The 13,678-nt window shown below is 44.0% G+C and overlaps 1 protein-coding gene across 9 annotated transcripts in view; it reads right to left on the reverse strand.

The window, feature by feature from the left end:
* Positions 1–13,678, reverse strand: part of ect2 (epithelial cell transforming 2) — a 95,503-nt gene that overhangs the window by 27,296 nt on the left and 54,529 nt on the right. For all 9 annotated transcript variants that reach the window (XR_011593656.1, XR_011593653.1, XR_011593654.1 and 6 more), the window contains 3 exons: positions 13,172–13,291; positions 9,714–9,852; positions 5,595–5,749 (listed from right to left, as the gene is read on the reverse strand). Coding sequence is in view for 4 of the 9 variants with exons in the window: in XM_070883518.1 (XP_070739619.1) it covers positions 5,595–5,749; positions 9,714–9,852; positions 13,172–13,291 (414 nt within the window). In the remaining 5 variants the exon portion in view is untranslated. The remainder of the gene's footprint in view (positions 1–5,594; positions 5,750–9,713; positions 9,853–13,171; positions 13,292–13,678) is intronic.

The following is a 13,678-nucleotide window of genomic DNA, read 5'->3' on the forward strand; positions in this document are numbered from 1 at the left end:
TGCACCCTCTCTAGTGCAATCTGGTCCTTCCAATAATACGGCGAGCAGAACTGCACGCAGTACTCCAGCTGTGGCCTAACCAAAGTATTATACAATTTAAGCATAACCTCCCTGCTCTTATATTCTATGTCTCGGGCCAATAAAGGCAAGCATTCCGTATGCCTTCTTAACCACCTTATCCACCTGGCCTGCTACTTTCAGGAATCTGAGGACAAGCACTCCAAGGTCCCTTTGTTCATCTACACTATTAAGTGGCCTACCGTTTAATGTGTATACCCTTTCCTTATTAGCCCTCCCAAAGTGCATCACCTCACACTTCTCTGAATGAAATTCCATTTGCCACTGCTCTGCTCACCTGACCAGTAGTTTGATATCATCCTGCAGCCCATGACTTTCCTCTTCATTATCAACCACACAGCCAATTTTAGTGTCGCCTGCAAACTTCTTAATCATACTCCCTATATTTAAATCTAAATCGTTGATATATACCACAAAAAGCAAGGGACCCAGTACTGAGCCCTGCGGAATCCCACTGGAAACATCCTTCCTGTCACAAAAAAATCCAGCAATCATTACCCTTTGCTTCCTACCTCCAAGCCTATTTTAGATCCAACTTGCCACTTTGACCTGTATCCCATGGGCTTTAACCTTCATGACCAGTCTACCATTTGGGACCTTATCAAAAGCCTTGCTAAAGTCCATATATTCATAGGCAGTTCCTCGGAATCGAGGAAGACTTGCTTCCACTCCTGAAGCGAGTTCTTTGGTGGCTGAACAGTCCAATACGAGAGCCACAGACTCGGTCACAGTTGGGACAGATAGTCGTTGAGGGAAGGGGTGGATGGGACTGGTTCACCGCACGCACTTTCCGCTGTCTGCGCTTGATTTCTGCATGCTCCCGGCGTTGAGACTCAAGGTGCTCAGCACCCTCTTGGATGCACTTCCTCCACTTAGGGCGGTCTTGGGCCAGGGACTCCCAGGTGTCAGTGGGGATGTTGCACTTTATCAGGGAGGCTTTGAGGGTGTCCTTGTCGTGTTTCTGCTACCCACCTTTGGCTCGTTTGCCATGAAGGAGCTCCAAATAGAGCACTTGCTTTGGGAGTTTTGTGTCTGGCATGCGGACTATGTGGCCTGCCCAGCGGAGCTGATCGAGTGTGGTCAGTGCTTCAATGCTGGGGATGTTAGCCTGAGTGAGGACGCTGATGTTGGTGCGCCTGGCCTCCCAGGGGATTTTAAGGATCTTGCGGAGACATCTTTGGTTACATTTCTCCAACAACTGGAGATGTCTACTGTACATGGTCCATGTCTCTGAGCCATACAGGAGGGCAGGTATTACTACAGCTCTGTAGACTATGAGTTTGGTGGCAGTTTGGAGGGTCTGGTCTTCAAACACTCTTTTCTTCAGGCGACGGAAGGCTGCACTGGAGGCGGTGTTGGATCTCGTCGTCGATGCCTGCTCTTGTTGATAGGGGGCTCCCGAGATATGGGAAGTGGTCCACGGTGTCCAGTGCCGTGCCATGGATCTTGATGACTGGGGGGGGCAGTGCTGTGTGGCAAGGACAGGCTGGTGGAGGACCTTTGTCATATGGATGTTTAGCGTAAGGCCTATGCTTTCGTACGCCTCAGTAAATACGTCGACTATGTCCTGGCGTGCGGTCTCTGTATGTGCGCAGACGCAGGCGTCGTCTGCATAATGTAGCTCGACGACAGAGGTAGGAGTGGTCTTGGATCTGGCCTAGAAATGGCACAGATTGAACAGATTCCCACTGGTTCTGTGTTTAGTTCCACTCCAGCGGGGAGCTTGTTGACTGAGGTGGAGCATGGCGGCGAGAAAGATTGAGAAAAGGGTTGATGATGCAGCCGTGTTTGACCCCGGTCCGGACTTGAATTGGGTCTGTGATGAATCCGTTGGTAAGGATTATGGCCTGCATGTCGTCGTGGAGCAGGCGGAGGATGGTAAATATTGGGGGCATCCGAAACGGAGGAGGACACTCCATAGACCCTCGCAGTTGACAGTGTAAGGTCGAAGGCGGCCATGTATAAGGGCTGGCGCGGTTTCCTGCATTTTTCCTGTTGCTGTCGCGCTGCAAAAATCATGTCCATTGTGCCCCGGAAGGGACGAAATCCGCACTGCGACTCCGGGAGGAGCTCCGTGGCCACGGGGAGAAGACCGTTCAGGAGGACTCTAGCGACGACTTTCCCAGTGGCCGATAGCAGGGAGATTCCTCTGTAGTTGCCGCAGTCGGACTTGTCCCCTTTTTTAAAGATGGGCACGATTACTGCAACTCTCAGATCCCCGGCATGCTCTCCTCCCTCCAGATGATAGAGATGAGGTTGTGTATTCGTGCCAGCTGTGCCTCTCTGCCATACTTCAATGCCTCAGCAGGGAGTCCGTCCGCACCCGTGGCCTTGTTGTTTTTAAGCTGTCTTATGGCTTTTTCTACCTCGTGCAGCGTTGGGGTCTTACTAAGGTGGTGGCAGGTAGCATGCTGCGGGATGGAGTCGAGAAAACTCGAGTCAAAGGCAGAGTCTCGATTGAGGAGATCTTTGAAGTGCTCCTTCAGCGGGCCCTGACTGTCTCAGTGTCCTTCATGAGGGTTTCCCCGTTCTTGGGCAGCAGTGGGGTGGGGCCTTGAGTGTTTGGCCCGTAGGTGGCCTTGACTGCGATGAAGAATCCTCGCACATTATGGTTGTCAGCCAGCTTCTGTGCTTTCTTCATCCATCAACTGTTCTTTAGGTCCCAGGTTTTTTGTTGGACCTCAGCCTTGAGCCGTCTATAATGCTGTTTTGCTGTTCCCACATTGGGTTGTTGTTTAAGGCTCAGAAACGCCCTGTACTTGCGATCTATTAGCTCTTGGATCTCCTGATCATTCTCATCAAACCAGTCTTGGTGCTTTCTGGTTGAGTAACCGAGTATCCCTTTGCAGGCACTAGTTATGGAGGCCTGGAGGGCAGACCAAGCGCTGTGGGCATTCTGCGACTCGGGATTGTCAAGGCACACCAGGTTAGTTGAGAGGCGCTGGTTGTATAGGGCTCTCTTAGTTAGGAAAGCGCTCTGGCATTGACCTTTTTGCGGCACTGCTTCTGCTGCTCCCTCAGCTTTGGGGCTACGTTGATGTCGATGATGGATCGGATTATGCGGTGGTCCGTCCAGCAGTCGTCGGCTCCAGTCATGGCGCGGGTGATGCGCACATCCTTGCAATCCCGGACTCGTACGATGACATAGTCAAGCAGGTGCCAGTGCTTGGAGCAAGGGTGCTGCCGCAATGTCTTGTATTTGTCCCTCTGGCGGAACAGATATTGGTGATGACAAGTTTGTGCTCCACACATTTTGTCAGGAGTAGGGTACCACTGGAATTGGCTTTCCCTACCCCCTCTCTGCCAATCACGCCCCTCCCCCCCCCACCCCCAGAGGTTTGTGTCCTTGCCAACCCTGGTATTGAAGTCACTGAGGATCAGTTTGTCGCCTGCGGGGACGCAGGCTAGGGATGTTTCAAGGTTGGCGTAAAAACCCTCTTTGGCCTCATCTGTTGCATCAAGTGTCGGGGCGTACGCACTGATGACTGTGGCGCACTGGTTCTGGGATAGGGTGAGTTGAAGAGTCATGAGGCGTTCGTTAGCCCTGCAGGGGGAGTCTTTGAGGCGGTCAACCATCTCATTTTTGATGGTGAAGCAGACTCCATGGAGGCGGCGTTCTTCTTCTGGTTTGCCTTTCCAGAAGGTGGAACCTCCACCTTGTTCCTTGAGCTGGCCTTCCCCTGCCCGCCGAGTCTAGCTTAGGGCGGCGATGTCAATATCGAAGCATCCAAGTTTCCGGGCAACTATGGCGGTGCGGCGTTTTGGCCTGTCGTTGTTGGGGTTGTCCACGAGAGTCCTGACGTTCAGGTCCTGAACTTCATGTTAACGGAGTGGAAGATGCCGGTGCGCGAGTTCTTTTAACGTGGGGTGGTCGTTGCACATCGGCAACAACACAGGCTTAGCCATATATACTACAGCGTACGCACTACCCTCATGGCTACCTCCGCAAAAAATTCAATCAGGTTAGTCAAACGCGATCTTCCTTTAACAAATCCATGCTGACTGTCCCTAATTAATCCTTGCCTTTCCAAATGCAGATTTATCCTGTCTTCCAGGATTTTTTCCAATAATTTTCCCACCACTGAGGTTAGGCCGACAGACCTGTAATTACTCGGCCTATCTCTTTCTCCCTTCTTAAACAAGGGTACCACATTAGCAGTCCTCCAATCCTCCGGCACCATGCCCAGATCCAAAGAGGACTGGAAAATGATGGTCAAGGCCTCTGCTAGTTCCTCTTTTACTTCGCTCAACAGCCGAGGATGCATTTCATCCGGGCCTGGGGACTTATCTACTTTCAAAGCTGCTAAACCCTTTAATACTTCTTCTCTCTATATATTTATTTCATCCAGAATATCACACTCGTCTTCGATAGCAGTATCTGCATTGCCCCTTTCCTTTGTGTCCGTTAATCAATCCTCTCTCCCTCCTTTCTTAAATAGCAGGGTTACATTTGCTACCTTCCAATCTGCGGGAAGCTTTCTAGAATCTATAAAATGACAATCAATGCATCCACTATCTTTATAGCCGCCTCTTTCAAAACCCTAGAATGTGAGCCATCGGGTCCAGGGGATTTATCGGCTTTCAGTTCCATTAATTTCTCTCCCAGTACTATTTTTTTTTACTAATACTAATCTCTTTCAGTTCCTCATTCTCACATAGACCCTTGGTTCACCAATATTTCCAGGGATTTTTTTTTTTTTTTGAGTCTTTTTCCCGTGAAGACAGACAAAGTATTTGTTTAATTTCTCTGCCATTTCCTTATTCCCCATTATAATGTCTCGTGTCTCAGCCTGTAAGGGACCCACATTTACTTTTGCTAATCTTTTCCTTTTTACATACCTGCAGAAGCTTTTACAGTCTGTTTCGATGTCTCTCACTATTTTACTCTCATTGTATTTTCCCTTTCTTCATCAATTTCTTGGTCCTCCTTTGTTGAATTCTAAAATCCTCCCAATCCTCAGGCTTATTGCTCTTTTGGGCAACATTATAAGTCTCTTCCTTTGATCTAATACTATAACTTCTCTTGTTAGCTACGGTTACACCACTTTTCCTGTGGAATTTTTATGCCTTAAAAAATGTTATATTTATTGTAAATTATTAATACTTTAAATGCTAGCCATTGCTCAAGATGAACAAAATGAACAAAACAAAGATACATACACTTGTGTTTTTACTGTGAACATTTCTTTACTTAATTTTGCTCAACAAAACGCAGAAGTTTGAACTGAATGGCTTTATAAAAAATAAAATGCATAAACCCTCATTATCAGGCTTATAATGGGATGGCAAGCTCATGAAGCTCAGCTCTCAACTTTAACTACATTAAATGTTATCTTGTGTCACAGCATGGCCGCTACTGCATGCAATATATCAAACCTGAAAGGCCATGTTGCATTGAAGATATCGGTAGCCACCTTTCATATGAACAAGTTACTGATTGATGAGCACTTAGAAAGATCATACTAGTTTCTCCCCTTATTCTCAGGAGATGCCCATCAAAATCTCTCTCAACTTACTGAATCCGCTTTGCAAATGGTGTTTGCCACATGTCGACAAAGCAGCCTTAACCAGTGATCCTTTTTGGGCTCTTCCACTATTAATTGGAAACTGAACAGTAGGTTTGATTGTTCTGTTGGAGGTCGTACCACCAGGGCAAACGCACTGCGGCAATCTGTAATGCAATCAATCATAATCATGCAATTGAGGACAGATATTCGGTAGAAAATGTATGTAGTTTTAGTTAACATGTTCACTGCTCTCCAATTTGATTTTCTGCCGATGGTAAAAACAGTACTTTACTGCTTTAAAATTGTAGAAAGAGTAAATCTTTGATAATCTGTAGCACATAATCGGCACATCTACAAAATTAGCACTTCAAGTACCACAGAGTCAAAGACATATCCTGATTCTGGGAAATTTTTCCATCACTGATTCCCTATCATTCATTTGTAAGTGAGTATGAAGGCTATTTCGTAAAAGGGATAGCATAGACAAGTCCCAATAAGTTATAACCAAACTTAATGGGGTCACTGGATACCAAGCAGAAACAGAATGCTGGCAACTTCCCCCAGCCTGACACAGGGATTTTTAGGCCAAATCGTACTACCCTAACTGAGGCCATCTATCTCAGCACAGACCAGGGATCAAATTTGGGACCTTGACTTCATGGAAGGATTTTGGCCCATTGTGCTTGTTCTGGCTCTCTAGTCAGTCCAATTTCCCTGCCCTGTCCCATCACTTTCAAATGCTCCTTTTACAAATATTTTCTTCTCTTTAAAAACTATTATGGATTCTATTTCTCATTGGACGTTTCATAGAAAACATAGAAAATAGGTGCAGGAGTAGGCCATTCAGCCCTTCTAGCCTGCACCGCCATTCAATGAGTTCATGGCTGAACATGCAACTTCAGTACCCCATTCCTGCTTTCTCGCCATACCCCTTGATCCCCCGAGTAGTAAGGACTTCATCCAACTCCCTTTTGAATATATTTAGTGAATTGGCCTCAACTACTTTCTGTGGTAGAGAATTCCACAGGTTCACCACTCTCTGGGTGAAGAAGTTTCTCCTCATCTCGGTCCTAAATGGCTTAGCCCTTATCCTTAGACTGTGACCCCTGGTTCTGGACTTCCCCAACATTGGGAACATTCTTCCTGCATCTAACCTGTCTAAACCCATCAGAATTTTAAACGTTTCTATGAGGTCCCCTCTCATTCTTCTGAACTCCAGTGAATACAAGCCCAGTTGATCCAGTCTTTCTTGATAGGACAGTCCCACCATCCCGGGAATCAGTTTGGTGAATCTTCGCTGCACTCCCTCAATAGCAAGAATGTTCTTCAAGTTAGGAGACCAAAACTGTACACAATACTCCAGGTGTGGCCTCACCAAGGCCCTGTACAACTGTAGCAACACCTCCCTGCCCCTGTACTCAAATCCCCTCGCTATGAAGGCCAACATGCCATTTGCTTTCTTAACCGCCTGCTGTACCTGCATGCCAACCTTCAATGACTGATGTACCATGACACCCAGGTCTCGTTGCACCTCCCCTTTTCCTAATCTGTCACCATTCAGATAATAGTCTGTTTCTCTGTTTTTACCACCAAAGTGGATAACCTCACATTTATCCACATTATACTTCATCTGCCATGCATTTGCCCACTCACCAAGTCACTCTGCAGCCTCATAGCATCCTCCTCGCAGCTCACACTGCCACCCAACTTAGTGTTATCCGCAAATTTGGAGATACTACATTTAATCCCCTCGTCTAAATCATTAATGTACAATGTAAACAGCTGGGGCCCCAGTACAGAACCTTGCGGTACCCCACTAGTCACTGCCTGCCATTCTGAAAAGTACCCATTTACTCCTACTCTTTGCTTCCTGTCTGACAACCAGTTCTCAATCCACGTCAGCACACTACCCCCAATCCCATGTGCTTTAACTTTGCGCATTAATCTCCTGTGTGGGACCTTGTCGAAAGCCTTCTGAAAGTCCAAATATACCACATCAACTGGTTCTCCCTTGTCCACTTTACTGGAAACATCCTCAAAAAATTCCAGAAGATTTGTCAAGCATGATTTCCCTTTCACAAATCCATGCCGACTTGGACCCATCATGTCACCATTTTCCAAATGCACTATGACATCCTTAATAATTGATTCCATCATTTTACCCACTACTGAGGTCAGGCTGACCGGTCTATAATTCCCTGTTTTCTCTCTCCCTCCTTTGGTTCTCCAATATCAACAGCTCACTGGTCTGTAACCTTGATGAGGGAAACCAATAAGACTGCAAAATTCTGTTCACACTTGTATTAAGTCACTGCTCAATAAACAAAATTCTCCCAACTTCCTTCATTCTTTGTGAAGACCTTATTAAGCGGTCTAGTTACTAACTCCTTAACCAGTGGGAAATACTCCGTCCCCCACTGTTTAGTTCAAATTCCAGGATGTTTAACCTTCTCCGTTTCAGTGAAGAACCCCAGTTGCTCTCATCTGCCTTCATTGGTGAAGCTTGCCTGTGGTAACATCTGGTGGTCTTTACATCCTTTTGAAAAGTAAGGGTGCTCAAAACTGGTCAGAATATTCTAATTCTGCCTACTAATAGGACCAGGAAAGCAGGGGGAGCGGGGTGGGGGGGAGGAGAATTACACAATAGTTTGATAGGACCAAATACAAAATGTCCTCAAAGCCAATTTTAGATGATCAATAATAGAGATCTTGGGTTGCACATAGGCATAAAAACAAAGCGCCCCTTCCTGTAACCACTTCTTTGTTTTCTCTTCCACTCCTACTATTCCTGCATCTCTCAAACACACTTCATCCTGCAGCTCTGGTTGTGTTTGCTCATAAGTGTCCCCTTCCTTCGGTCACTTCCACCAACTGCTTCCCCCCCACTGCATAGTCATCATATCCCTTTACTAATGCAATTAAGTTTGATGTTTTATCATATTTCTATGAATTGCTTGCAATTTAAAATTGTATCGTTCTATGCTGTTGTGGTATAATTCAGTTAACTGCCTTTTGTCATAACATCTTGTGGAAGATGATCATCACTTAAAAATTAAACAAAGAGGGCACTTAATTTACAAAAGCAAATTTACCGTGTTGGTGTGAGTTTCAAATCCCAGAAAAAGAAAACAGATGCCAGCTAGTTTGCAGCAAGTTTTATGCTTTCTGGTGTCTTTTGGTACAGCTGTTACAGGGATTGTCCAAAACATGGTTCTCCAATATCAACAGCTCACTGGTCTGTAACCTTGATGAGGGATACCAATAAGACTACAAAATTCTGTTCACACTTGTATTAAGTCACTGCTCAACAATAAAAAGGGTGATTCACTCCTCCTGAAGTTACACCTGGTAAAGACTGAACTAGTTACTTAGGCTTCTGACACTTTACAAGGTGCTGGGACAAATCATAAAGTCTACTAGTCATCATTTGAAGAGCATCATGGAACAGCAACTATTGTGGTTGATTTACAAGTAGCTGAGGTGGCACAGCATGGCTTGAAAGCTGCAATTTTGCCCATACTGCTATCAAAAATATACTTTTTTTCTGTCTAACTACTGTCCCGATGTTGAATCCTGCTGGGGTATGGTTCCATAAGTGCTAGTCATACACGTGAGCATTTGTGACATTGTGAACCTAGATAACAAGTGTTGGTGACTTATTCAACGTTGAGGAAGATCACAGCCAAGCCCAATCTTGTTGTGATCCAATAGGAAGAGACGCGCACGAGTGCACCCTGTGGTTTATTTTTCCTTCTCCAAGCCAAAAAGCACAAAAGTTAATTGTAGCTAACTGCTGACAAAAAGAGTCCAGGAATTCAATCAATCATCTACTCTGTATGGTTTAGTGTTGTGCCACGAGGCCACCCAAAGAGCTTTTTTTTAATAAAAGTTTAAACAAAAGCATAAAAGCTCAATACATGATTTGGTGACCAAGTGTACCTAGTATAGTACAGGCAAAACAAATGTACCCAAGATTGCTAAAAGCGCTTGCACCCAAAATTTAAAGAAGTTGTTGACTTTACCAACAAGGGAAAAATCATATTGTGCGGAGGGAACGAGGAGAAAAGAAACCAAATGTGCTTTGAAGAAATATAAAAAAAATTAATTCAAATCATTATCTGTACTGACCTTCAGTCTCCTTAATATCCAATACTCTCTTTATCTGGGAAAGAGGCATCAGCACAATGTGTTTGAGGGAAGCAGGGGGCCGTGTTTGGCCAGGAGGACTCTTGAAAGAACTGATTACTTTATGGCGCTTTCTTGCAATCTGTAAAGATATGTTGGCAATATCAAATGTGTGAGGCCACAAACTAAGGAAATAATGGTAATTTTACATGAAGTTTCATGGCTGCAAAAGATAATCCTATTAGTATCCCGAAATAAAAACTCTCTGCAGCATATAAATCTGGGCATTTTAAAGTGTTCAATATGACATACTGAAACAAAATCAGTTCATTCTATTAATAACTATCCTGACTTTTAAAGTTGAAAATTTATACCCATTAAGAATATTGGGATAGATTTCCTGCTCGTTTACGCCACTAATATCAGTGTTTTCCGCGATCTTTTATGCTGGTCCAAAATTCAATTCACCCCGATCAGGCCTCGCCCACATAAACTGACCGCATCGCCAGGTTGAAATTCGTCCATTGCGCTGGCTCAAAAACGTTCAAATTGTGCTAATTTTCTTAGGCTGCACTTATAAAAAAAAAAAATGTTTATTTCATATCAAAAAATATTTAATTTACTAAGAAATTGACTAGTGTACACCAATTCACCTATTAAATGCACCAGTTTCGTTTTTTTATTATTTTAGTTAAGTCATTTCAAATCAGATTAATCATTAGGTGGAGGTTTGAACCCATTTAAAAGTGCTTATTTTTGGTGTTAAACCCATTTTCAGCTGCATTAATGAAACTGTACCAGATTAATAGAAATAAAACAATTATGCTCTATTACACTGTCCAATTGCACTGGTTTATTGAAGGTTTAAAGTTTGTGATCATACAAATTAATTTCAGCAGAAACTTGAACTGTAACCTAACCAGCGCACTTTAGTCGCAATTTCCCAATTGTGCACAAAGCGGGAACTTGACCCCTATTGCCTGTTGCAGCTTTTGGAATTAAATTAGTAGAATCTACTGGATTAAATGCAAACATCATCTTTTCACGCATTTAGTTCCTGACTATTTTGTGGGCCTATAGTAAACATAGTCCAGGATATTACAGAAACAACTCTAAAAATAAGGAAGACAACTCACAAGAGCAAACAATACCTGTACATAACCCTTTTTATACTATTATCGCTTATATTTCCTTCTATAGATATGTAAAGAGAAAAAGGTTAGTAAAGACAAACGTAGGTCCCCTGCAGTCAGAATCAGGGGAAGTCATAACGGGGAACAAAGAAATGGCAGACCAATTGAACAAGTACTTTGGCTCGGTATTCACTAAGGAGGACACAAACAACCTTCCGGATATAAAAGGGGTCAGAGGGTCTTGTAAGAAGGAGGAACTGAGGGAAATCCTTATTACTCGGGAAATTGTGTTGGGAATTATCGGCCTTCAATCCCATCAATTTCCCCAGGGCCTGATGGACTGCATCCCAGAGTACTTAAGGAGGTGGCCTTGGAAATAGCGGATGCATTGACAGTCATTTTCCAACATTCCATAGACTCTGGATCAGTTCCTATGGAGTGGAGGGTAGCCAATATAACCCCACTTTTTAAAAAAGAAAGGAGAGAGAAAACAGGGAATTATAGACCGGTCAGCCTGACATCGGTAGTGGGTAAAATGATGGAATCAATTATTAAGGATGTCATAGCAGCACATTTGGAAAGAGGTGACATGATAGGTCCAAGTCAGCATGGATTTGTGAAAGGGAAATCATGCTTGACAAATCTTCTGGAATTTTTTGAGGATGTTTCCAGTAGAGTGGACAAGGGAGAACCAGTTGATGTGGTGTATTTGGACTTTCAGAAGGCTTTCGACAAGGTCCCACACAAGAGATTAATGTGCAAAGTTAAAGCACATGGGATTGGGGGTAGTGTGCTGACGTGGATTGAGAACTGGTTGCCAGACAGGAAGCAAAGAGTAGGAGTAAATGGGTACTTTTCAGAATGGCAGGCAGTGACTAGTGGGGTACCGCAAGGTTCTGTGCTGGGGCCCCAGCTGTTTACATTGTACGTTAACGATTTAGACAAGGGGATTAAATGTAGTATCTCCAAATTTGCGGATGACACTAAGTTGTGTGACAGTGTGAGCTGCGATGAGGATGCTATGAGGCTGCAGAGTGACTTGGATAGGTTAGATGAGTGGGAAAATTGCATGGCAGATGAAGTATAATGTGGATAAATGTCAGGTTATCCACTTTGGTGGTAAAAACAGAGAGACAGACTATTATCTGAATGGTGACAGATTAGGAAAAGGGGAGGTGCAATGAGACCTGGGTGTCATGGTGCATCAGTCATTGAAGGTTGGCTTGCAGGTACAGCAGGCGGTTAAGAAAGCAAATGGCATGTTGGCCTTCATAGCGAGGGGATTTGCGTACAGGGGCAGGGGGGTGTTACTACAGTTGTACAGAGCCTTGGTGAGGCCACACCTGGAGTATTGTGTACAGTTTTGGTCTCCTAACTTGAGGAAGGACATTCTTGCTATTAAGGGAGTGCAGCAAAGGTTCATCAGAGTGATTCCCGGGATGGCGGGACTGACATATCAAGAAAGACTGGATCAACTGGGCTTGTATTCACTGGAGTTCAGAAGAATGAGAGGGGATCTCATAGAAACGTTTAAAATTCTGACGGGTTTAGACAGGTTAGATGCAGGAAGAATGTTCCCAATGTTGGGGAAGTCCAGAACCAGGGGTCACAGTCTAAGGATAAGGGGTAAGCCATTTAGGACCGAGATGAGGAGAAACTTCTTCACCCAGAGAGTGGTGAACCTGTAGAATTCTCTCCCACAGGAAGTTGTTGAGGCCAATTCATAAATATATTCAAAAAGGAGTTAGATGTAGTCCTTACTACTAGGGGGATCAAGGGGTATGGCGAGAAAGCAGGAATGGGGTACTGAAGTTGCATGTTCAGCCATGAACTCATTGAATGGCGGTGCAGGCTCGCAGGGCCGAATGGCCTACGCCTGCACCTATTTTCTATGTTTCTATGTTTTTCTATGTTTCTTGCAAGCTCCTCCACAGGTGACTAGTGTGGAAGTCAAGTGCTCAAACAAAACAGTTTCAGGTGCAAGACAATTCAACAAGGTTATAACAATACAGGCAATCATTGGCAGCCTTCTGAATGTTCAAAATGACACACGCTGCAAAGGAATGCAGTGATTGTCCCTGCAAAGAATCTTGAGCTACATGTTCAGTACCATGAAATTTATGGCACCTATTAAATCTAGGACATTACCAAGATTACCAAAATCTTGCCTTTTTACTTTTGGAATGGACTAGTGTCCTTTCAACATACAGACATCCTTGACATGCAGAAATTTATTTTGCAAGGAAATCTACAAATATAATAAATAAGCATAATTTGACTTGTAACAGTCAGTTACACTGTTTTCTCAAAACTCAAATGAGCTCTTACCTCCAGACAGTCATTGAATAGGAATAAAGTGACTTGTTCACCTCGGTCACACAATTCATCACCCAATACAATGGTTTCGACTCGCTGGACAAGGCTGCGGTGAGATGATAGCAAGTTGGCCTGTTTCAAAGGCAACAGGAAGAAATTTAATACAGCGAACAAGGCTATTCTTCCAAAGCTTACATTAAAACAAGCCCAATTACAGTTTCAAGGTGTAAAGCATCAAGTGATCATTCATCAGGAGGAATAAGAAACAAATTTGCCACGTTAATTTTGTGAATTGGAACATCGTAAGTTGGTGATTTTGAAATGGCTGATTAACGTACATGAAATTAGGTGTCATGCTCTGAATCATTCCTATCATATTTCAGTTACAAGTGCAAACTTTGTCCATGATCCCTCGATCCGTGCAGGTGGATCTACCACAGTGTAAAGTTCCTTGGAATCCATTGGAAGTTTATTTTTAATTTTTAAATGAGAATTGTAGGAAATTATACAAAATTAATG

The sequence above is a fragment of the Pristiophorus japonicus genome, chromosome 6 (assembly GCF_044704955.1).
Source record: "Pristiophorus japonicus isolate sPriJap1 chromosome 6, sPriJap1.hap1, whole genome shotgun sequence".
Classification (NCBI taxonomy): domain Eukaryota; kingdom Metazoa; phylum Chordata; class Chondrichthyes; family Pristiophoridae; genus Pristiophorus; species Pristiophorus japonicus.